Source organism: Bufo bufo, chromosome 2 (assembly GCF_905171765.1).
Source record: "Bufo bufo chromosome 2, aBufBuf1.1, whole genome shotgun sequence".
NCBI classification, from domain to species: domain Eukaryota; kingdom Metazoa; phylum Chordata; class Amphibia; order Anura; family Bufonidae; genus Bufo; species Bufo bufo.
In genome coordinates, this window is record NC_053390.1 from 538,711,159 (window position 1) to 538,738,221 (window position 27,063).

General features: G+C 43.9%; 1 protein-coding gene across 1 annotated transcript in view; it reads left to right on the plus strand.

Annotated features, from left to right (window-relative positions):
- The window catches only part of MRPL1 (mitochondrial ribosomal protein L1), a 66,540-nt gene that overhangs the window by 17,510 nt on the left and 21,967 nt on the right, over nucleotides 1–27,063 (plus strand). The window contains exons 5-7 of the mRNA XM_040418025.1: nucleotides 12,292–12,363; nucleotides 15,297–15,408; nucleotides 20,272–20,372. Of these exons, the coding sequence (XP_040273959.1) occupies nucleotides 12,292–12,363; nucleotides 15,297–15,408; nucleotides 20,272–20,372 (285 nt within the window). The remainder of the gene's footprint in view (nucleotides 1–12,291; nucleotides 12,364–15,296; nucleotides 15,409–20,271; nucleotides 20,373–27,063) is intronic.

Sequence of the window (27,063 nt, forward strand, 5' to 3'; positions counted from 1 at the left end):
ATTTTTTGACCGATTGTCTTAGGTAGGGTCTCATTATTTGCGGGATTAGGTTACTGTTTTATTGGTACCATTTGGGGGACATACGCCTTTTTGATCACATGGTGTTGCACTTTTTGTGATGTAAGGTGACAAAAATGGCTTTCTTTGTGGCATTTTTTTTTTGTTTATGGTGTTTATCGGACGGAATGGATCATGTGATATATAGAGCCGGACGTTACGGACGCGGTGATATCTAATATGTTTTTTTTTCCTTTTTTTTCTTCTATTTTTTTATTATAAAATCAGGGGAAAGGGGAGGTTTTTTCTTTTTTTACTTGAAATCTTTTTTTATTTTTATTAAAGACACATTTTTTTTGTAAACGTTATTTTTGTCCCACTCTGTGACCCTTTTGGGGGTCTGATTCCCTCTGCAATGCATTACAATCTGTATTGTAGTGCATTGCCTGTTAGTGTATTACACTGTAGAAGGCAGGTCCCGATGCCGTGCAAGGCATTGGGCAGCCTGTGCATGGAATTGGGCTGCCTTGTCACCCATCGGGTCCCCGCCACAGCAGTGCTGTGACCCGATGAGCTCCCTCACCCGCCGCTGACCATTTTTGTAATATACTTTAATTACTGAAGTCGTACATTTCTATTAGAAAAATAGCTCTAAAGTCAACCATTTTGAGCCTTAGCAACGCTCCTCTGTCTTCTGTTTAAAGGGATTCTGTCATGAGATTTGAGCCCTATAAGCTAAACATATGGCTAGGTCTGTACTAATAACATGAATCCTAAACTGCCCTTATTAAACCTGCATGTGGCTCTATTAGCCCAAAAAACTGGTTTTTATAAGCTGTCACTCACCTACCTAAGGTGCCCAAGGGGTTTTACGTTAACCCAGGGTGCCCGCCCGCACCCCTCGCCGTCCGGTGCCCAGCGCCGCCTTCCTCACCTCAGCCCCGCCTCCGCAATCCTCCCGTCCCTCTGCTAGATCCGGCGCCTGCGCACTAGGCTCAGCCTGATGCGCCGCGGACTCCTGGCAGCGGCTTCGTAGAGCAAAGTGCGCATGCGCATCAGGCCGGCGCATGCGCACTTTGCTCATCGAAGCCTCTGTTAGGATTCATGTTATTAGTACGGACCTGGCCATATGTTTAGCTTATAGGGCTCAAATCTCATGACAGAATCCCTTTAACCCCTTAAGGACCGGGCTCATTTTCACCTTAAGGACCAGGCCATTTTTTGCAAATCTGACCAGTGTCACTTTAAGTGCTCATAACTTTAAAACGCTTTGACTTATCCAGGCCATTCTGAGATTGTTTTTTCGTCACATATTGTACTTCATGACACTGGTAAAATGAAGTCCAAAAATTTTTTTTTTTTGCACAAAAAAAATACCTAATTTACCAAAATTTTTTCAAAAATTAGCAAATTTCAAAGTTTCAGTTTCTCTACTTCTGTAATACATAGTAATACCCCAAAAAATTGGGATGACTTTACATTCCCCATATGTGTACTTCATGTTTGAATTGTTTTGGGAATGATATTTTATTTTTTGGGGATGTTATAAGGCTTAGAAGTTTAGAAGCAAATCTTGAAATTTTTCAGAAATTTACAAAAACTAAATTTTTAGGGACCAGTTCAGGTCTGAAGTCACTTTGCGAGGCTTACATAATAGAAACCACCCAAAAATGACCCCATCTAAGAAACTTCACCCCTCAAGGTATTCAAAACTGATTTTGCATACATTGTTAACCCTTTAGGTGTTGCACAAGAGTTATTGGCAAATGGGGAGGAAATTTGAGAATTTCATATTTTTGTCAAATTTTTCATTTTAACCCATTTTTTCCACTAACAAAGCAAGGATTAACAGCCAAACAAGATTGTATCTTTATTGCCCTGACTCTGCCGTTTACAGAAACACCCAATATGTGGCCGTAAACTACTGTACGGCCACACAGCGGGGCGTAGAGTGAAAGGTGCGCCGTTTGGTTTTTGGAAGGCTGATTTTTATGGACTGTTTTTTTGACACCATGTCCCATTTGAAGCCCCCTGATGCACCCCTAGAGGAGAAACTCCCTAAAAGTGACCCCATCTAAGAAACTACACCCCTCAAGGTATTCAAAACTGATTTTACATAAGTCGTTAACCCTTTAGGTGTTGCACAAGAGTTATTGGCAAATGGGGATGAAATTTGAGAATTTCATTTTTTTGCCTAATTTTCAATTTTAACCCATTTTTTCCACTAACAAAGCAAGGGTTAACAGCCAAACAAGATTGTATCTTTATTGCCCTGACTCTGCCGTTTACAGAAACACCCCATATGTGGCCGTAAACTACTGTACGGGCACACAGTAGGGCGTAGAGTGAAAGGTGCGCAGTTTGGTTTTTGAAAGGCAGGTTTTGCTGGACTGGTTTTTTGACACCATGTCCCATTTGAAGCCCCCCTGATGCACCCCTAGATTAGAAATTCCATAAAAGTGACCCCATCTAAGAAACTACACCCCTCAAGCTATTCAAAACTGATTTTACAAACTTTGTTAACCCTTTAGGTGTTGCACAAGATTTAATGGAAAATAGAGACACAATTTCAAAATTTCACATTTTTGGCAGATTTTCCATTTTAATATTTTTTTTCCAGTTACAAAGCAAGGGTTAACAGCCAAACAAAACTCAATATTTATGGCCCTTATTCTGTAGTTTACAGAAACACCCCATATGTGGTCGTAAACCGCTGTACGGGCACACGGCAGAGCGCAGAAGGAAAGGAATGCCATACGGTTTTTGGAAGGCAGGTTTTGCTGGACTGTTTTTTTTTTTGACACCATGTCCCATTTGAAGCCCCCCTGATGCACCCCTAGAGTAGAAACTCCAAAAAAGTGACTCCATTTTAGAAACTACGGGATAGGGTGGCAGTTTTGTTGGTACTAGTTTAGGGTACATATGATTTTTGGTTGCTCTATATTACACTTTTTGTGCAGCAAGGTAACAAGAAATAGCTTTTTTGGCACTTTTTTTTTTTTTTGTTATTTACAACATTCATCTGACAGGTTTTATCATGTGGTAATTTTATAGAGCAGGTTGTCACGGACGCGGCGATACCTAATATGTATACAATTTTTTTTATTTATGTAAGTTTTATACAATAACTTCATTTTTAAAACCAAAAAAATGTTTTAGTGTCTCCATAGTCTAAGAGCCATAGTTTTTTCAGTTTTTAGGTGATTATCTTGAGTAGGGTCTCATTTTTTGCGGGAGGAGATGATGGTTTGATTGGCACTATTTTGGGGTGCATATGACTTTTTGATCGCTCGCTATTACACTTTTTGTGACGTAAGATGGCAAAAAATGGCTTTTTTTACACCGTTTTTGTTTTTATTTTTTTACGGTGGTCACCTGAGGGGTTAGGTCATGTGATATTTTTATAGAGCCGGTCGATACGGACGCGGCGATACCTAATATGTATACTTTTTATTTTATTTATGTAAGTTTTACACAATGATTTCATTTTTGAAACAAAAAAAATCATGTTTTAGTGTTTCCATAGTCTAAGAGCCATAGTTTTTCCAGTTTTTGGGCGATTATCTTGAGTAGGGTATGATTTTTTGCGGGATGAGATGACTGTTTAATTGGTACTATTTTGGCGTACATGCAACTTTTTTGATCACTTTTATTACCTTTTTTGGGAAGTAAGTTGGGCAAAATTTCAATTTTCTCATAGTTTTTATTTTTTTTATTTTTATGGCGTTCACCGTGCGGGGAAAGTAACATGACCGTTTTATAGATCAGGTCGTTACGGACGCGGCGATACCTAATATGTGTAGTGTATTTTATTTTTTTAATTTTTATTCAGTGATAAATGTTTGTTTTTTTTATCTTAACTTTTTTCACTTTTTTTTACATTTTTGTGACCCAGACCCACTTGGTTCTTGAAGATCCAGTGGGTCTGATGTCTGTATAATACAGTACAGTACAATATATTGTTCTGTACTGTATTTTACTTACACTGAACAGATCTATGCTTTTAGCACAGATCTGTTCAGCACCATGGACAGCAGGACGCCTGAGCAGGCGTCCTGTTGCCATGGGAACCTTCCCCGTCTGCCACAACTTCGCAGACGGGGAAGGGTAAGCACAGGGCTGAGGGGGGCTCTCTGGGGGCTCTCTCCCTCTCCATCGGGGGGCTGCAAAGGCACAGCAGCCCCCCGATGGAGAGGGAGGGAGCTCCCTGACCGATGACAGTTAACTTTTTCCATACAGCGGTCCGTACGGACCTCGGTATGGAAAGGGTTAAACGGCTGACATCTTCACAGATGTCAGCCGTTTATACCAGGGTGCCAGCAATGTGGTATACCCACTAGAAGCCAACGATCGTTCATGGGGAGGCGGGCGGGGGATCGCGATCCCGCCTGCCGCACCTCCCGCAACGCCCCCACCGCATGCGACACCCCCCCCCCCCCCCCGCACCACCCTCCGGCATAAAATCGTGCAGGGGGGGTGAAAAATATTGATTTTAGCCACTCTAAAGTTTCTGATCCCCGCGGTCAGGGCCCGCGAGGATCAGAAAATGCAAAAAGCGCAGCAAACCGCATGTCTGAATTAACCTGCGGTTTGCTGCGATCGCCGATACGGGGGGGTCAAATGACCCCCCCCCTGCATTGTTACGGGATGCCGGCTGAATGATTTCAGCCGAAATCCCGTTCCAATTAACCCCTGGGGCGCCGGAATACAGATTTTAAGTCAGGACGTACCGGTACGTCCTGGGTCCTTAAGGACTCGGGAAATAGGGCGTACCGGTACGTCCTGGGTCCTTAAGGGGTTAAATAACAGTGGAGACTTGCTCAACATTGACTGTGTTATATAAACAGAAGACAGAGGAGCGTTGATAAGGCTCAAAATGGGCCACTTTACAGCTATTTTTCTAACAGAAATGTATGATTTCAGTAGTTAACGTATATTACAAAAATGGTCAGTATCACTGCTGCTACACATTACAAAAAATAAAATAAAAAAAGAATGACAGTTACACTTTAAGAGCAGTGACTAGCATCCTGTTCTATATGTTCTGTTAGGCTGGTTTTACATATTAAACCAGCCGAAATATCTGCATCAAAGCCTGCAGTGAAATGTTTTTTATGTGGACTTTGCTGTGGATTAAGCTGCCGGCAATCTCACTGTTTGCTTTGCAATTAATGAAATATGCAGTTAAAATCTGTTATTCTTCCACAACAGATAAGGCATGCCTAGAAACTGCCCCAGGTTTTCATGCTGTGTGTGAATGGGGGTTGTTAATTTCCAATTCAGTTAACACTGTACTTTGTTGCTACAGTCAGGTCCATAAATATTAGAACATCGACACAATTGTAACATTTTTGGCTCTATACACCACCACAATGGATTTGAAATGAAACGAACAAGATTTGCTTTAACTGCTGACTGTCAGCTTTAATTTGAGGGTATTTACATCCAAATCAGGTGAACGGTATAGGAATTACAACAGTTTGCATATGTGCCTCCCACTTCTTAAGGGACTAAAAGTAATGGGACAATTGGCTTCTCAGCTGTTCCATGGCCAGGTGTGTGTTATTCCGTCATTCTCCCAATTACAATGAGTAGATAAAAGGTCCAGAGTTCATTTCAAGTGTGCTATTTGCATTTGGAATCTGTTGCTGTCAACTCTCAAGATGAGATCCAAAGAGCTGTCACTATCAGTAAAGCAAGCCATCATTAGGCTGAAAAAAACAAATCAAACCCATCAAACAACTGTTTAGAACATTCTTAAAAAGAAGGAACGCACCGGTGAGCTCATCAACACCAAAAGACCCGGAAGACCACGGAAAACAACTGTGGTGGATGACCGAAGAATTCTTTCCCTAGTGAAGAAAACACCCTTCACAACAGTTGGCCAGATCAAGAACACTCTCCAGGAGGTAGGTGTATGTGTGTCAAAGTCAACAATCAAGAGAAGACTTCACCAGAGTGAATAGAGAGGGTTCACCACAAGATGTAAACCATTGGTGAGCCTCAAAAACAGGAAGGCCAGATTAGAGTTTGCCAAACGACATCTAAAAAAGCCTTCACAGTTCTGGAACAACATCCTATGGACAGATGAGACCAAGATCAACTTGTACCAGAGTGATGGGAAGAGAAGAGTATGGAGAAGGAAAGGAACTGCTCATGATCCTAAGCCTACCACCTCATCAGTGAAGCATGGTGGTGGTAGTGTCATGGCGTGGGCATGTATGGCTGCCAATGGAATTGGTTCTCTTGTATTTATTGATGATGTGACTGCTGACAAAAGCAGCAGGCTGAATTCTCAAGTGTTTTGGGCAATATTATCTGCTCATATTCAGCCAAATGCTTCAGAACTCATTGGACGGCACTTCACAGTGCAGATGGACAATGACCCAAAGCATACTGCAAAAGCAACCAAAGAGTTTTTTCAGGGAAAGAAGTGGAATGTTATGCAATGGCCAAGTCAATCACCTGACCTGAATCCGATTGAGCATGCATTTCACTTGCTGAAGACAAAACTGAAGGGAAAATGCCCCAAGAACAAGCAGGAACTGAAGACAGTTGCAGTAGAGGCCTGGCAGAGCATCACAAGGGATGAAACCCAGCGTCTGGTGATGTCTATGCGTTCCAGACTTCAGGCTGTAATTGACTGCAAAGGATTTGCAACCAAGTATTAACCTCCTCAGGACCGCCGTACGCAGGATTGCGTCTTTGCGGCGGCCCTGCTCTTCTGGGTGGACGCAGGGGCGTGATCAATGACTGTAGTGATCACCCCATATAGACTCCCTGATCACCCCCCTGTCATTGATTACACCCCTGTCATTGATCAACCCCCTGTAAAGCTCCATTCAGACGTCCGCATGATTTTTACGGATCCACTGATAGATGGATCGGATCCGCAAAACGCATACGGACGTCTGAATGAAGCCTTACAGGGGCGTGATCAATGACTGTGGTGATCACCCCATATAGACTCCCTGATCACCCCCCTGTCATTGATTACACCCCTGTCATTGATCAACCCCCTGTAAAGCTCCATTCAGATGTCCGCATGATTTTTACGGATCCACTGATAAATGGATCGGATCCGCAAAACGCATACGGACGTCTGAATGAAGCCTTACAGGGGCGTGATCAATGACTGTGGTGATCACCCCATATAGACTCCCTGATCACCCCCCTGTCATTGATTACACCCCTGTCATTGATCAACCCCCTGTAAAGCTCCATTCAGATGTCCGCATGATTTTTACGGATCCACTGATAGATGGATCGGATCCGCAAAACGCATACGGGCGTCTGAATGAAGCCTTACAGGGGTGTGATCAATGACTGTGGTGATCACCCCATATAGACTCCCTGATCACCCCCCTGTCATTGATTACACCCCTGTCATTGATCAACCCCCTGTAAAGCTCCATTCAGATGTCCGCATGATTTTTACGGATCCACTGATAAATGGATCGGATCCGCAAAACGCATACGGGCGTCTGAATGAAGCCTTACAGGGGCGTGATCAATGACTGTGGTGATCACCCCATATAGACTCCCTGATCACCCCCCTGTCATTGATTACACCCCTGTCATTGATCAACCCCCTGTAAAGCTCCATTCAGATGTCCGCATGATTTTTACGGATCCACTGATAAATGGATCGGATCCGCAAAACGCATACGGACGTCTGAATGAAGCCTTACAGGGGCGTGATCAATGACTGTGGTTATCACCCCATATAGACTCCCTGATCACCCCCGTCATTGATTACCCCCCTGTCATTGATCACACCCCTGTAAAGCTCCATTCAGATGTCCGCATGATTTTTACGGATGCACTGATAGATGGATCGGATCCGCAAAACGCATCCGGACGTCTGAATGAAGCCTTACAGGGGCGTGATCAATGACTGTGGTGATCACCCCATATAGACTCCCTGATCACCCCCCTGTCATTGATTACCCCCCTGTAAAGCTCCATTCAGACGTCCGCATGATTTTTACGGATCCACTGATAGATGGATCGGATCCGCAAAACGCATCTGGACGTCTGAATGAAGCCTTACAGGGGCGTGATCAATGACTGTGGTGATCACCCCATATAGACTCCCTGATCACCCCCCTGTCATTGATCACCCCCCTGTCATTGATCACCCCCCCTGTCATTGATCACCCCCCCTGTCATTGATCACCCCCCCTGTCATTGATCACCCTCTGTAAGGCTCCATTCAGACATTTTTTTGGCCCAAGTTAGCGGAATTATTTTATTTTTTTCTTACAAAGTCTCATATTCCACTAACTTGTGTCAAAAAATAAAATCTTACATGAACTCGCCATACCCCTCACGGAATCCAAATGCGTAAAATTTTTTAGACATTTATATTCCAGACTTCTTCTCACGCTTTAGGGCCCCTAGAATGCCAGGGCAGTATAAATACCCCACATGTGACCCCATTTCGGAAAGAAGACACCCCCAGGTATTCCGTGAGGGGCATATTGAGTCCATGAAAGATTGAAATTTTTGTCCCAAGTTAGCGGAACGGGAGACTTTGTGAGAAAAAAATTAAAAATATCAATTTCCGCTAACTTGTGCCAAAAAAAAAAAATTTCTATGAACTCGCCATGCCCCTCATTGAATACCTTGGGGTGTCTTCTTTCCAAAATGGGGTCACATGTGGGGTATTTATACTGCCCTGGCATTCTAGGGGCCCCAAAGCGTGAGAAGAAGTCTGGTATCCAAATGTCTAAAAATGCCCTCCTAAAAGGAATTTGGGCACCTTTGCGCATCTAGGCTGCAAAAAAGTGTCACACATCTGGTATCGCCGTACTCAGGAGAAGTTGGGGAATGTGTTTTGGGGTGTCATTTTACATATACCCATGCTGGGTGAGAGAAATATCTTGGTCAAATGCCAACTTTGTATAAAAAAATGGGAAAAGTTGTCTTTTGCCAAGATATTTCTCTCACCCAGCAAGGGTATATGTAAAATGACACCCCAAAACACATTCCCCAACTTCTCCTGAATACGGCGATACCACATGTGTGACACTTTTTTGCAGCCTAGGTGGGCAAAGGGGCCCATATTCCAAAGAGCACCTTTAGGATTTTACAGGTCATTTACCTACTTACCACACATTAGGGCCCCTGGAAAATGCCAGGGTAGTATAACTACCCCACAAGTGACCCCATTTTGGACAGAAGACACCCCAAGGTATTCCGTGAGGGGCATGGCGAGTTCCTAGAATTTTTTATTTTTTGTCACAAGTTAGTGGAAAATGCTGATTTTTTTTTTTTTTTTTTTTTTTTTCATACAAAGTCTCATATTCCACTAACTTGTGACAAAAAATAAAAACTTCCATGAACTCACTATGCCCATCAGCGAATACCTTGGGGTCTCTTCTTTCCAAAATGGGGTCACTTGTGGGGTAGTTATACTGCCCTGGCATTCTAGGGGCCCAAATGTGTGGTAAGGAGTTTGAAATCAAATTCTGTAGAAAATGACCTGTGAAATCCGAAAGGTGCTCTTTGGAATATGGGCCCCTTTGCCCACCTAGGCTGCAAAAAAGTGTCACACATCTGGTATCTCCGTACTCAGGAGAAGGTGGGGAATGTGTTTTGGGGTGTCATTTTACATATACCCATGCTGGGTGAGAGAAATATCTTGGCAAAAGACAACTTTTCCCATTTTTTTATACAAAGTTGGCATTTGACCAAGATACTTATCTCACCCAGCATGGGTATATGTAAAAAGACACCCCAAAACACATTCCTCAACTTCTCCTGAATACAGAGATACCAGATGTGTGACACTTTTTTGCAGCCTAGGTGGGCAAAGGGGCCCATATTCCAAAGAGCACCTTTCGGATTTCACAGGTCATTTTTTACAGAATTTGATTTCAAACTCCTTACCACACATTTGGGCCCCTAGAATGCCAGGGCAGTATAACTACCCCACAAGTGACCCCATTTTGGAAAGAAGAGACCCCAAGGTATTTCGTGATGGGCATAGTGAGTTCATAGAAGTTTTTATTTTTTGTCACAAGTTAGTGGAATATGAGACTTTGTAAGAAAAAAAAAAATAAAAATCATCATTTTCCGCTAACTTGTGACAAAAAATAAAAAGTTCTATGAACTCACTATGCCCATCAGCGAATACCTTAGGGTGTGTACTTTCCGAAATGGGGTCATTTGTGGGGTGTTTGTACTGTCTGGCCATTGTAGAACCTCAGGAAACATGACAGGTGCTCAGAAAGTCAGAGCTGCTTCAAAAAGCGGAAATTCACATTTTTGTACCATAGTTTGTAAACGCTATAACTTTTACCCAAACCATTTTTTTTTTTACCCAAACATTTTTTTTTTTATCAAAGACATGTAGAACAATAAATTTAGAGCAAAATTTCTATATGGATCTCGTTTTTTTTTTGCAAAATTTTACAACTGAAAGTGAAAAATGTCATTTTTTTGCAAAAAAATCGTTAAATTTCGATTAATAACAAAAAAAGTAAAAATGTCAGCAGCAATGAAATACCACCAAATGAAAGCTCTATTAGTGAGAAGAAAAGGAGGTAAAATTCATTTGGGTGGTAAGTTGCATGACCGAGCAATAAACTGTGAAAGTAGTGTAGGTCAGAAGTGTAAAAAGTGGCCTGGTCTTTCAGGGTGTTTAAGCACTGGGGGCTGAGGTGGTTAAAAAGTGAAAGTTTTATTTATGATTATTTTTCTGTCCCATTACTTTTGGTCCCTTAACAAGTGGGAGGCACATATGCAAACTGTTGTAATTCCTACACCGTTCACCTGATTTGGATGTAAATACCCTCAAATTAAAGTTGAGAGTCTGCAGTTAAAGCACATCTTGACTGTTTCATTTCAAATCCATTGTGGTGGTGTATAGAGCCAAAAATGTTAGAATTGTGTTGATGTCCCAATATTTATGGACCTGACTGTATATATCAGTTCGGATTGTGCGACAAGTAAATTCACCCTTACAGGTTGTTCACACGATGGATTTTGAAAATCCACCTACAAAATTTGTGCAGTTTGTCACACATTTTTTTAAACCAATGGGTGTTTACTTCAATACAAAACTGCATTTTCAGTTTATGGTTTTTGGCATGGATCTATGCCAAAAAAACATGCAAAAACCGCATCGACACGTACGGAACTTCACAACTCATTTCAATAAGAGAGATTCAGTACGGATCCCGCCCTAAGATAGGGCATGCTGATTCTTTTTTCCACATGGAAAAAAATCAAGTGCTGCTTCCTATTCAAATGAATGGGAAGCTGTTTTGCACAATTTTTTGGAGCTGATTTCGAGGTGGAAGCTCTCCAAATTCAGGCCAAAAAAGCCAGTGTGAACAGGCCCTTACAGTTCAGTCCTAATGGTTCTCCATGATTTGCCTTTCAGAAGCACTGTATGTATTGCATATACCATTGACTAGCTATACTCTACAGCATTGGTCCCCAACCAGTGGCCTGGAAGATGCTAGTTGGTCACAACAGCCATCTGTGTGACGTGTAATAGGAGCACTAGTTACGAGAAGACTTCGATATTGACAAAACTGCAGATCCTAACTCCTGATATTGCTAACCTTGGGTGGTAAAATGCCTATTTTCTTGTTTCCTTGTCTGTACCATGTCTCTCCTCTTTATTTCTGAGTGTAATGTGTCTCTTCAGGTATGAAAAATCATTCAATGCATCGGACATATCTTGAGGTGCCTAAGCTGGCGAGTCTTATAAATCTACTGGAAAACTTAGTGACGAGAATATAATTTTGGTTGGTGGACAAACTAGATCAGGGATCAGCAACCTTCATCACTTCAGCTGCTGTGAAACTACAAATCCCAGCATGCAAACATGCTCAGCTGTTCCCACAACTACTATAGAAGTGAATGGAGCATTCTGGGAGCTGTAGTTTCAGAACATCTGGATTGCCGGAGGTTGCTGATCCCTGAACTAGACGGAAAAAACTGCGTTGCCCATGACTAGAACATTAAATGAGAGAAATGCTTTAAGTGCCGCTCATTGTGAGGAAATGGGTGTGATATAGACTGGTATTGAAAGCCCAGCACAGCTGCCACTGGGAATGTTAGCTGCCACTTCTTTGGCTGACATTCTTTTGTGGAACACTGATTGTTGGTATGAGGAATGTGTAATATAAAGGATGTGTCCCGCCGATGGTGCATATAATGTTTCAACTGACTGAACTACAGAAGAAAATGTGTTACCTGCTTCATTCCATATATGATTCACTAACACTGACCATATTTGTGTTTTTTTTATTTATTTTTTATTTCATCCCCCTGCAGAAAGCAGAAGAAGCTGAGATTGCAAAAAACAACGGAGCTTCATTTGTTGGAGGGATTGAGCTTATCCCCCAGGTATTCTATTTCATGCCTCTAAGTTCATTGCTGCCATGCATCACATTCTGCATAGTGGCTTCCATGCTATGTACAGTGAAATCACAGTAAATGAATTCTGTTGGATTGCTGGCCGTTGTGCTTTTTCGGACTTGCAGACTAGATGTGCTGCTTTGTCACTATCTGAGAATGTTACAGTTTCATTTAGTACCCAAAAATGTGCCTCTTATGTGAAAAGAAGTCTTGCAGTAGTTCAAAAAAGAGAATTGCTGCACGACCCGTGCTGTGAGTTTGCTCAGTGTGTTACCAAAGCCTTGGTGTAGTCAGTGCACTCAGAATTAAAGGGGTTGTGCAGTAGCCTAATATTGATGACCTATCCTCAGAATAGATCAGAGAGGGTCCAACACCCGGCACCCCTGCCCATCAGCCATTTGAAGGTGTTGCAGCTCTGGTTCGAATGCTTCTTCCTCTTCAAAATGGCTTGCAGGTCATCTCCTTTGTAGTTGCACACTCATATAAGCTGTAAATCTGAGAAATGGGGATCATTCTAAATTCAAGTGGTGTTATACCTACTATAAATGGATCAATTGAAGCTCTTAGCGCACATTTTGATCAAACTTGTGTCGGGCCCATCTACCAGGCGTCAAGGTGGCTTCCGCAGACAGGTCCCTATCACTAATATACCGCCTCTCTTGGACTTATCCAAGTCCACATTTTCAGGGCAGTGTGGGAACCAGCTACATTTCTACTTTGCTCAGAAGCCCCAGGCAGATGGGCGTTTGCTCAGTCTAAAAGAGGCGCTACCCTCAATAAATACTACAAGAAAATTTAGACTGCCACATTCTTATTCATAGTCATAGGTGCATATCCATAAAGCAAACATGGTTGATAAAAAAAATAATGGCTGCACACACATATAAGCAGTAAAGCTGAGGAATGGGGATCATTCTAAATTCAAGTGGTGTTATACCTACTATAAATGGATCAGTGGAAGCTCTTAGCGCACATTTTGATCAAACTTGTGTCGGGCCCATCTACCAAGCGTCAAGGTGGCTTCCGCAGACGGGTCCCTATCACTAATATACCGCCTCTCTTGGACTTATCCAAGTCCACATTTTCAGGGCAGTGTAGGAACCAGCTACATTTGTACTTTGCTCAGAAGCCCCAGGCAGATGGGCGTTTGCTCAGTCTAAAAGAGGCGCTACCCTCAATAAATACTACAAGAAAATTTAGACTGCCACATTCTTATTCATAGTCATAGGTGCATATCCATAAAGCAAACATGGTTGATAAAAAAAATAATGGCTGCACATATTAGTGATAGGGACCCGTCTGCGGAAGCCACCTTGGCGCTTGGTAGATGGGCCCGACACAAGTTCGATCAAAATGTGCGTTAAGAGCTTCCATTGATCCATTTATAGTAGGTATAACACCACTTGAATTTAGAATGATCCCCATTTCTCAGCTTTATTGCTTATATGTGTGTGCAGCCATTATTTTTTTTATCAACCATGTTTGCTTTATGGATATGCACCTATGACTATGAATAAGAATGTGCCAGTCTAAATTTTCTTGTAGTATCTCCTTTGTAGTAGCAGCGCCATGTAAGTACAAATGCTCCATCCCATTCAAGTGAATTACACTATTTTAATGCTTATATGTGTGTGCAGCCATAATTTTAAAGAGTACACAGCGCTCGGCCAGGGTGCTGGGAGTCGGACCCCTCTCTGATCTGATATTGATGACCTATCCTGAGACTATCAATATTAAACCACTACACAAACCCTTTAAAGGGCTTGTCTCACCTTAGATATTGGTACAGTATCTCTAGGATATACCACCGATAGCTTTTTCTGGGTGTCCTAATGCTTAGCCATTTACTTTCCTAGCGCTGCTGCCACTTTATTCTAGCAGTTGGAAAGGGTCACAGCGGTCGATCAGACATTGATAACATCTTAGCAATATGTCACAGAATATAATGCTACGTGATTCATTCCTAATCCTGTGATAATACTTCCTTGTTTAAATCCTGTTTGCCCCAAATAACTATTCACCTCAAGGTTCACATACCAATCTCTTCCATATGATCTTTTCTGATAAAAATATACCAAGGAACCTGGAGGAACAAGCGAAGCAAAGTAATGGGAAAACTTGAGGTCTTAAGCATCATCACATTCCAGTATCTAAAGTAACATCGTAGAAAAATTCACCACATTATTAACGCCCCCTTTAGAAGCTTTTATATGAGCGAGTGAATGGCCTTTAGCTTCACCACCTGGCAAGCTCATTCACTGTTCATAATTCACTTATGAGCATCCAGTATAACAGACTCTTAAAGGGGTTTTCCAGGATTTTTATGCTGCTGACCTATCCTCTGCATAGGTCATCAGTATCTGACCAGTGGGGTCCGACACCCAGGACCCCCGCCGATCAGCTGTTTAAGAAGGCACTGGTGCTCCTGTGAGCGCCACTACCTTCTTACAGCTTACCAAGCACAGCGTCGTATACTGTATAGCGAATGTTCTTGGTATCACACTCAGCCCCATAGAAGTGAATGGAGTGCGATAACAAGCACAGCCGCTATACAATGTACAGCCCTGTGCTTGGTAAGCTGCCAGAATGCCGCAGCGCTCACAGGAGCACCAGTGCCTTCTCAAACAGCTGATCGGCTGGGGTCCGCACCGATCAGATACTGATGACCTATCCAGAGGATAGATCATCAGCATCAAAATCCCAGAAATCCCCTTTAACCAATATACAAATGATTGACTCCGATACTGGTCCTTAACGTTGATGCTATATATTCATGATATATGTCTCTATGTATTTTCTCCTATAATCATACGTGTAGAAATGGGTTTGACTCCTAGTTCCCTTGCTTGTGGGTATTAGCATTAGCAGATTTTAAATTGTAGACGTGTCCTAACTGCTGTCAAAAAATGTTGACCTTGCAGATTCTGAATGATGAAATACAAGCAGATTTCTACATCGCAACACCCGACATTATTGCCCAACTGAACATCCTAAAAAATAAGCTGAGGAAAAAATTTCCAAAAACTAAAAGAGGTAATTTACAGTTTGTTTCCTGAATTTATTACGTTAAATGGTGTCTACACTTTGGTTGAAACCCGTCCACTTGTCAGTAATTTGAGGGTACCTTTAACTTGAGCTGGCAGTCAGTTGAATAGTGTATGTAGATTCGCCAAATAGGTTTTGGAACTATAAGTCAAGAAAAATGTTCTTCAGATGTTGTGTGTGGATGGGGCACTAATATGTCTATCTTGTTAAAACAAACTAATTGATGGTCCGATTGGACCCAAATAAGTCTTTGGATCATGTACAGTTTTTTCTAAAATTAAAACGTTGCTTTTATTTATCTATTTTTAAAACACAGTTTTCCTAACTTAACACTATCTATACATAGACACTACATAGACTACAAGCAACGTTTTAATTTTGGAAAAAACAGTACATGATCCAAAGACGTATTTGGGTCCAATCGGACCATCAATTAGTTTGCTAAAATAGTAAACGTTGACATGTACTGTGACGTCATTTGAGATATAGTTGGTATCTTGTTAAAAGTCCCTCTTATTACGAATTGTGTTATAAACTGGACAATCCCATATTACGGTAGTTTATGGCACAACCTTGGTTATCTTATCCTGGCAGTTAGGGGGGAGTGTTGGCTATATTATTCAGCTAGCACCCACAAGTGATGGTACAACTACTGTGCCCACATCCTCACTGCATTGTAATACAGTAGTGTGGTGGTCCATGTAAATAACTAGGATCATGCAGATTGAAAGTTCACTAGATGAATGGGAATCATCAAGCACGCGCTGCAGCCTTTAACTTGTTCTTTCTTGGCGGTCCTATTTTTAATAAATGAAAAAATATAATATACATAGAAATGCATGATGCACATTTCTCCCAGGTCCTTTTATAGTCAACAATTTGGTGCTCCATATCTATGGTGCATTTGCTTTCTGCCAAAAATGATCTGCAGCAATTTATATAAATGCAAATTTTTTGTTTGTTGCATTCTAAATGATTAGTTGAGGCTAAGTTTCGACTTCTGTTGCTGAAAACCCAAATATCGGTTAAGGGAGTAACCCAGATTAGTTCTTTTTTATGTACTTGTTTATATAATAGGAAACCTTACCATTTTGTAACATACCTTATTTTTTGCCCTATAAGATGCACCGGCCCATAAGAAGCCCCTAGGTTGTAGAGGAGGACAATAAGAAAACAATATTTTTCATTAGACCTCAGGTCAGACTACCAATCAGACCCCCCATGTTAATCAGACCTCAGCTGACAGCCCCAATTAGACCCCCAATGTTAATAAGACACCAATAAGACCTCAGATCAGACCCCTAATCAGAGCCCCATGCCTCTCATCAGCCCCCATTGCCTCTCATCAGCCCCCATGCCTCAGATTATCAGCCCCGATGATACAGAGCACATAAAATAAAAACCCCACTTGCCTCTCCTGCTCCGGACACCGCCGCTCCTCTCCTCCAGTGACCTTCCTTCCACTGGCTGTGCTGTGATGCAACGCGCACAGCATGGGGTCACAGAGCACCCTCACGCTATGCGCAGACACTGCACAGCCGAGGACCAGGAAGCGGTGAGTTCAGAGTCTTCACCGCTTCCCCGTCCTCCAGTAGTAATTAAAGAGACACAGGGGGCACGCCAAATAATACAAGGAGTGCAAAGGGTGGTGAAAAGAGCATATAACAAATCGCCTGACCCAAGAAAGAGTCACAAGAACCACCCCATGAATGCACATCCAACAATAAATCAATATTAAAAAATATATATAAAGTTTATTAGACACACCAACAGACACACATTAAAAAATTGTATACAATTAGAACAAAGTGCGGTATGCAATAAAATATATGTAACCGACACACACACAGGTCCACTGAGTTACCACTAAATAAGGACATGCACTATAAACCAGCATATAAAGAATCCAATGAATAACATGAAGCAAATGTAAGGTAAGGTAAGACCACAAAAAATGGACACAGACCATAATAAGGTCAAATATCAAGAGCCAAACCTACATCACAGCTGGTGCAGTGGACCTGAAAACATGAGAAGCGCCCAACGCGTATCGCCGGAGCAATCCGGCTTCCTCAGGGGTAAAGAGCTGTATGTTGGAGTATCACATAATATAGGATAGTAAATGAGGTACAATTAAATTTATATGCTGGTTTATAGTGCATGTCCTTATTTAGTGGTAACTCAGTGGACCTGTGTATGTCTGTTACATATATTTTACTGCATACCCAGGGGCGGATTAAGTGCATGATAGGCCCGGGGCTGTCTAACCAACTATACCCCAAAAAAAATACCCCAAATTGGGTCCTAAACTGAAAAATTTGGTCGCCAAATTTAAAATACATATAATTATAATAAAAAAGACATGGAGGAGAATACAGCACCACATACCTCTTACATCCAGTGACCTCTCCTGTCATGTAGACCTTCTCTTTCCTCTTCTCCTCCGTTTGACCCAGACCACCATGGCAAATTCTTTCAGCCGCATCTCGTCTCTACAGTTTGTAACACAGACACGTTAGATTTCTAAATTTTTCCATCAACCTCCTCATCCTGGTGTCCCCACAGTGTCATCCTGCTGCCACTCCCAATACTGTGCCCATTTTGCTCCCCAATGTCCAAGGTACTATACTGCTGAAAAAAAAGTGACCCTGATAGACATAATTGGAGTCATTTATCAAACTGGTGTAAAGTAGAACTGGATTTCCAAAAGAGTTGTCAAATATGAAAGGTGGAATCTGATTGGCTGCTATGGGCAACTAAGCCAGTTCTACTTTACATCAGTTTGATAAATTACCCCAAATGTTCCTATAGTGTCCACAGCAGCTATAATGTCCCCTAGAGTGCCCCGAGTAATAATTCCACCCTCTATTGTGCTCCAGGCAATAATCCCTGTATAGTGTCCCCAAAAATAATAGAATTGCACCTACAGTGCCTCCCCAATAGCAACACCCCCATATAGTAATTTCCACCACACTGCCCCCACATAGTAATCCCCCCATAGTAATTTGTCTCCACACAGTAATTTCCCCCAAACTGCCCCCATATAGTAGTTTGCCCCCACACAGTAATTTCCCCTACATAGTAATTTGCCCCACATTGCCCCCACATAGTAATTTGCCCCACATAGTAATTTCCCCCACACAATAGTTTCCCCCCACACTGCCCCCACATAGTAATTTGCCCCCACATAGTAATTTCCCCCACACTGCCCCCACATAAAAATTACCTCACACTGCCCCCACATAAAAATTACCCCACACTGCCCCCACATAGCAATTACCCCACACTGTCCCCACACAATAGTTTCCCCCACATAGTAATTTGTCCCCACATAGCAATTTCCCCACACTGCCCCCACACTGTCCCCACATAGAAATTACCCCACACTGCCCCCACATAGCAATTTCCCCCCACACTGCCCCCACACAATAGTTTCCCCCACACTGCCCCCACTTAGTAATTTGCCCCCACACTGTCCCCACATAGCAATTACCCCACACTTCCCCCACACAATAGTTTCCACCACACTGCCCCCACATAGTAATTTGCCCCCCCACTGCCCCATATAGTAATTTGCCCCATACTGCCCCATATAGTAATTTGCCCCCACATAGTAGTCCGGCTCCCATAATAATTTGCCCCCACATAGTAGTCCCTCCCATAATAATTTAGCCCCACACAGCCCCCACATTCCCCCTCCCATGTACTCGAGGTCTCTTCCCTAATATGTCCTCCTCTGTGTGTCGTCCCCCACATGTCCCCCAAAGTAGGCACATGAAAAAAAAAAAATGAAAAGCTAAATACTCACCGTCCAGGGCCAGGCACTTGATCGCAGACGAAGGCGGGATGAGGCAGTCAATGTGCTGTGTCCCGGCACAGGCGCGTGATGACGTCATCACGCACGCCTGCGCCGGGATTTCACTACCGGATAGGCCTCAGGCCTACTAGGCCTGAAGCCTATGGCGGTGATAGGCGACGGGACAGGGAGCTTTGCGCTCCCGTGCCCCGCCGCAGTATGTGGGCGTTCGGGTCGGCGTTGGGCCCCCCAGCGGTGCTGGGCCCGGGGCTGCCGACCCGAACGTCCCTATTGTAATCCGCCACTGTGCACACCGCGCTTTGTTCTAATTGTATACAATTTTTTAATGTGTGTCTGTTGGTGTGTCTAATAAACTTTATATATATTTTTTAATATTGATTTATTGTTGGATGTGCATTCATGGGGTGGTTCTTGTGACTCTTTCTTGGGTCAGGCGATTTGTTATAGGTCCTCCAGTAGTACTCACCCCATAAGACGCAGGGACATTTTTCCCCATTTCTGGGGGGAAAAATGCATCTTATGGGGCGAAAAATACGGTACATGTATTTTTAAATTCTGCTTACATATGTTTCTTTTATCAGGCAGTTGACCCCTATATGGACAGTAAAATGGTACTTCTCATAGATCAGCCCCGTGTAATGTATCCAAGGTCTAACTGAAACCTGGCATGTCATGTGACCCCTGACATCAGTAAGCAGCAGAGTTACATGATATATAAGTGCTTGCTGAACACACGTGACACATCCATGTAATAACTATAATATATAATGTTGTTGTTACGATAATTGCATTACTGTGTATATTTGCAAATTGGCTCGGGCTGTCCGCATCTTTTGAAATGAATGGGTCCGCAAGATTGCGGAACGGATGCGGACTTGTTCATACGGTCGTGTGAATGTAGCCTGATTCTGTTATTTTACACCATTTCCTGTCTGTGCCCGAGTTTTTGCTAATTATGGATTAATCCCTTAAATATTTTTTTTAATCCGAAATCCTCCATTTTGTCACATCTCCCTGCTATTCCATTTTTCTAGGTTCTGTCGGGAATGATGTTGCCAACATGATGAAACTATTTGAAACCAGCTATGAGTATACAGTAGAAAGAGAATGTTTAGTGCAGACTAAAATAGCTACGGTAAGTAGAATAGGACCCTCTTCTCCGCTGCCATATGCCCTTCTTGAAAGAAAGTATTTCCACACGGGATAATGGCAGCTGTTTCCTGCCCACATTTTTATGATCCCAGTTGCCTTGCCAAGTACTTGTGATGATGAGATATGCATGGCATTATTGACAGACCACACTGGTAACATCTGTTTTGCAATAGGTATATTCATGTTTTTTTTGCATCTGAATTAATAGAATATTTTTCTTAAATTCATATGTGTTGCAGCAGACGTTTCATGTCTTCACCTGTAATATAACCAAAGTACTGCATGGGTTCTTTTGTTTAAAAGGCGATCCTTATTCAGTTCTATTCCAGTATGCTCATGAATGCTTAGTCCTGCCACATAGGAACTGTTAAAATAAGTGAAGTCCAAAAAAATCTGTAACACAGATTAACTCCTCATGAACAGATTCTCAGCTGATCATTGAATTTTGCCATTCAGTCATGCTATAATCTGCTCGTAAATATGTAGCCTTAAAGGGGTTGTCCTGCCATATATATTGATGACCTATCCTCAGATCACCACCCTACTATGTCTGGTATCTCAGCTGTTTCTGTATTCATGGCCACTGGTCGACATGTCCTTATAGACCCTGCTATTACTTTTACAGCTAGACAGTCTTCATCTGAGACTGCAACTCCTAACATGGCCTCACTGAAAGGCATATTGCCTTTGGAAACTGGCTAGTGATTTCAGCTAGTTTGTCATGCCTGCCTGCCCCTGCCAGTGACTACCAGTACAGAGAGTGGTGTTTGGAAGCTGAGCACTGGTATCTTTGTGAGGGATTTATAGGGTTGATGATCTATGTGGCCCTTTATATGATCTATGTTTCAATGACATACAAAAAGCAGCTCAAAGTAGCTGCACTGGATAAGCAGGACTAGATGAGGGCTGCACAAGTTCCAATTAAACAGAACTTGCTGCCTCTTCCATCCCATAGCAAACACTGTCTGGCCGGAGCTTATGTCCTCCTCATGTCTGAAGCCGGACCTCAGATGTCTGTTGGGGAGCAGGATCGCAGGTAAGGGTCCATTCACACGTCCGCAAAATGGGACCGCATCCATTCCGCAATTTTGTGGAACAGGTGCGGACCCATTCATTTTCAGTGGGGCCCGAATGTGCTGTCTGCATCCGCATTTGCAGATCCACACTTCTGGATCCGCCAAAAAATAGAACATGTCCTATTCTTGTCCGAAAAAGGCATTTTCTATGAGAGTGCCGGCGATGTGCGGTCCGCAAAATGCGGAACGCACATTGTCGGTGTTCGTGTTTTGCGGATCCGCAAAACGGATACAGACGTGGGAATGGACGCTAAATGTTGAGCTCAGTGAGTGGTTGTTACCTTGTAGGTTATGGTGGTAAGCAGGTAACCTGTGTCCCCTGTTGTAGGATATGGAGGAGACCAGGCTACTAGAGTGGAGGAGCAGCAAGCCTCAGCACTGCCTGCTTCTACTATGGTAGTAAACTGGTGCAGGGATGTGGCCTCTGCACCCTCCCGTGTACTTGATTGTGGTGGGATGCAGGAGTAGACAAAGCGTGCCTCTATGATGTGGCCTGTGTAGCTGATGGTGCTTACTCCGTATGGCTAGGGTTTGTGGCAGCTGAACCAGCTGCACAGGCAGCATGTCTGCCCTTGATTATGGCATGTTTACAGTGCCTTGAAAAAGTATTCATACCCCTTGAACTTTTCCACATATTTTCACGTTACACCCACAAGCTTAAACGTGTTTTATTGGGATTTTATGTGATCGACCAATACAATGTAGTCAGTATGTGTAAAGTGAAAAGAAAATGGTACAGGGTTTTCAACATTTTTTTTTTTAAACTCGTTTTATTGCAAGGTAAAATTTACAAGCATGGCACATAGAAAACTACAGTGACCCTCGCAGGGGCCATACGTAAAAGCAGAAGCAGTGTACGAGGAATCTTACATACATTTTCAAACAGCTGTGAACGCCAGGGTGCCAAATACCAAATGTTAACGCGTTCAGTGCTAATCAGGGGGAAGAAACGTGTGAATGTATAATAGATGCAGATTAGTACTACTTGCCTCAGGAGGGCAGCCAATCCGACTCACAAGCCCTCTTACATGCCCACAGAAAGACTATCCAGAACCATCAGCCACCTGATGCCGACTCGCGTCATGCATGGTAAGTGAGGATTCGCACCAGGCCCCCCACACCCTATCAAACTTCTGCGGGCAACCCCTATGCTTATATACCATGTTTTCCATAGATACCGTAGCATTCACTAGGGACAGCCATTGACCTCTGGAGGGTAAACTGTTCTCCACTCCCCTGCACCCTCTAATCTCAACAGGTGAGGAAACATACAGTTATCCCATATAGGAATATCGCAAGGTAAATCTTTATAAGCATTCAGCTTGGAAGCCTGCCATATCTGATGGGCTAGTTTATGCAACGGGAGGGTAGCTTTCTGTAGGCGTCCCATTCCTTCCAACACAGGCCATAAAGTCGAAACCTGCAGATATTCATGCAGATAGTATTCCGAATTAGGCCTTGAGGTCTCAGTAACCCAGCTCCTCAGAAATCTCAGCTGACTAGCGATAAAATAAAGGAAGAAATCAGGCAGGGCTGCACCGCCTTGCAACTTCGATCTCTGAAGGACCGGGAGCGAGAGCTTTCTTCTAGCCTTCCCCCAGACAAAAGCAGTGACCAAGGAGTGTATGCGTTTAAAGAAACTCCGAGGGATCGGTGTGCAGGCATGAGACAATACATATAAACCTTTAGGTAACAAAACCATTTTCACTAGATTCAGCCTGCCCATAACAGACAATGGGAGGGCCTCCCAAGTTTTCATTTTATCTTTAAAAAGAGCTTCCAGAGGCTCAACATTCAGATCGTAGGCAAGCTGTGGAGCCCTAGTGATCATTACCCCAAGATATTTGAATCTATCCACTACTGGCAGGTTATGATGGTAAGTCGCCCAGTCGTGATCCCATAAAGGCATGATGGCGGATTTACCCCAGTTTATGTGTAGACCAGAATAACGTCCAAACAGCGCTACTACCTCAATCGCCCTTGGCAGGGACACCTCCGGGCTAGACATAAAAAGTATTAGGTCATCCGCATACAAGCCTATTCTCTCCTCCCTACAGCCCATTGAAACTCCTGCGTACACTGGGTCCTGCCTGATTCTAATTGCCAGGTGTTCTATCGCAATTGCAAACAATAGGGGTGAAAGCGGACAACCCTGCCTGGTACCTCTGTGCAGGGATATCTCCTCGGAGTAAGAGCCATTGAGCTGAATACGTGCAGATGGGTTATTATAGAGTATATTAATCCATTTAGCGAACTTGGGACCAAAACCAAAGCTTCTCAGCACAGCTATCAAGAAGGGCCATTCCAGGGAGTCAAAAGCTTTGGCCGTGTCTAAAGAGGCCAAGGCCCACCTTTCTTTCCCAGCCGAGCCTATTTGCGCAACCACCTGAGTTCTCCTAATATTATCCGAGGTGGATCTTCCCGGCATAAATCCTGATTGATCAGAGTGGATCACTGAGGTTATCGCCTTATTGAGTCTGTTGGCTAATATTCTAGTCAGGATTTTATAATCCAAGTTCAGCAACGAAATTGGACGATAAGATCCACAGTCCAGCGGATCCTTGCCAGGCTTCAAAATCAAAACAATGGAGGCATCATACATAGAAACTGGCAATGAGCTGCCGGAGTGCACCGCCCCATACAGCTTTACTAGTTGTGGCGCCAGTACCTCCTTATACTTTGCATACACTTCCACCGGAATGCCATCAGGACCCGGGGCTTTCCCAGCGGGGAGATCCGAAATGGCTCTCTCCACTTCCTCCAAGGTGATGTCCTCCTCCATAATACCCCTATCCAGGTCGCTAAGTCGGGGATAGGTGACCTCAGTGAGGTACGCCTCCAGGTCCTGCTCAGTATAATTTGCCGCTGACTTATATAGGTCCGCATAGAAAGTGTGTATACAATTTAATATATCACGAACCGTCTCGACTATGCGACCATCGGTCTCCCTAAGGCGGAGTACCGGTGGAGCCATAGTGTTAGCCCGGGCTATATGGGCCAGCAACTTCCCGGCCTGGTTACCCACCTCGAACGCCTGCTGTTTAAGAAAAAAGAGTTTCCTTTTACTCTTCTCTTCCAGGTGCATGGTGTAAAGTCTGCCCCTGGTCAGCCACACCCCCCTATGTTCTTCCGTAGGGGACTCAATTAATATCCTCTCTGCCTCCTTACAACTAGCAAGCAATTCTTCCTCTTTACGCTGCGCATCCCTCTTAACATATGAAATGGAAGACTTGAGGCAGCCTCTAAGGTACGCCTTCAGGGTCTCCCAAAGTAGCAGGGAGTCAGTGGAGACGTCCTGTGCCTCAAAGAACACCTTTAGCTGATCTGGAACCCTGTCCGACGGGCCAAATAAAGTGAGCCAGAACGGATGGATGCGCATCTTGCTGCCTAATCCAGAGGAGTTAGAGGATCCCAGCTCGGCGAGAACCGGTGCATGATCGGAGGGGCCCTGCGGTCCGTACCGAATGCTCACCAAGTCAGTGTAGGCTGTGGGATTGCCAAATAAGTAATCAATTCTAGAGAGGGCGCCCCGGGAGGGTGTAAAACAGGAGTATTCTCTAATATTCGGATTCCTGGCCCTCCACATGTCTATCCACCCCATCTCCTGGGAAATCCTAGTCAAGGACGTATCGTCGCTTCCCGTCCACATATTATCAATCCTACTTCTAAATCTATCCATGTTCTCGCTCATGACCTGGTTGAAGTCCCCCATACATAGTAATCGAGCACTGGGATAATGAGTTACAAAGCCCACAGCTGACTGCAATAGAGAGACAGAGGCAGGGGGTGAGTTATACAGGTTAACTATCACATAAGGGACACAATCAACATGAGCAAATAAGAAAATGTATTGACCTCCTGGATCAATCATTGAATGATGGATCTCACATCGCAAGCTTCTGTGAAGCAAGAGCGCCACTCCCCTAGAGTGCGAGTTACCATAGGCATTAAATAGGTGCTGGACCCAGGGTTTTTTAAGCCTATGTCCCGTTTCCGGGGTGAGATGGGTCTCCTGGAGACCTAGAATGTGGGGACTAAAGGACCGTATCTGAGAGAACACAGCTATCCGCTTCTTTGGGTCACCCAGTCCCCTGACATTCCATGACATGAGTCTCAAGGAGGCCATAAGGGCGTAGCATCTATATCCAGGCTAGGTAACCCCTTAATCACTCCATTCCTCAACATAATTTGCATCTGCTTAGAACAATACATCAATCCTACTACAGGAAGGTAATAGACATTAGGCCATGCTTGATACGAGTGTGCATATGCGTGAAATAAAAGAACATATAACATCAACTTGAAAGACCTGAGGTTATCAGGTACAGGACCATAAAACGTAATGGTCCTAAACTCGGGGACCTGTATGGTGTAAATGGTTGGTATTACCACACAGGTGCCGCTCCAACCCTCATTACAATATAATCGTGAAAACTGCCACCTTTGGCTTAAAGGAGCCGAGCTCAATGACACAGTGTCCCGTCTAGCGATCCTGAAGCTCCACTCCAGGAGAGGAGCTAACATATAATGTCCAGATCGTCATGGACTGCATGACATAACACTGAAGCTGTAATACTTGCAAAAACGTCATTAAGCTCTAATATCGCTCCTCTCACAAGGGGGGAACAAATGATACTTGCTGTGTCCCTAGGAACCCGCTCATCGCTGAGGCGGGCGAGCCGCCACTCTCGAGGCCCAATCCTCAGCCTCTCTGGGGTCGCTGAAGAAGATGGTCTTTTCACCGTCTATCACTCTAAGGCGGGCAGGGTATGCCATAGAGTATTGCAGGTTCAACTCCCTTAAACGGCGCTTCACCGCCACGAATGTAGCCCTTCTCTTCTGAAGGTCCGCCGAAAAGTCCGGGAAAAGAGAGATCCTGACGTTGTCATGCCTGATGTCTTGTTTTTGTATGGCTTGACTGAGAAGTAGATCTCGATCTCTCCAATTCAGGAGACGAGCCAGAAGAGGCCTCGGTGGAGCACCCGGTGGAGGTGGCCTGGCAGGGACACGGTGGGCCCTCTCCACAGCATATGCTGATGTGAACGGCGCTTCAGGAAACTGCTCCTTGAACCAAGTCTCCAGGAACGCTGCCGGATCTCTTCCCTCCGTCCTCTCAGGTAGGCCTAGAATTCTTACATTATTACGGCGCGACCTATTTTCTAGGTCATCGCATTTCTGCTGCCAGTGACCCATCGCCCTCTCCAGATCTTGCACTCTCCCCTCTATTGGTCTTGTCAGGTCTTCTAGGGCTGAGACGCGATCCTCAGTGGTTTTAACCCGGTCACGCAGCTGCTGCATGTCATGGCGGAGTAAACTGACGTCCACTCTTACCTCCTCCAGCTTCCCGGTCAGCGAGGACTGGCACGAGGAGATCGCCATTAGTAGCTGGTCATAAGCTGCCTTTAGGGTGAACTCTGGTTCGGTTGGCTCGTCCGCCTGTTGAGCAGACTGACCTCTTGTGACCGCAGCGCGCGACGGTGAAGCAGACGCGGCGCCATGCTGGGCCTCAGATCTGGCAAATTCCTTTAGCCTCTCCGCAGCGTTCTGAGCTTTGCTGGGCCCCATCGTCGGTGTGCGGGGTCTTCTCTTACGTCTGCA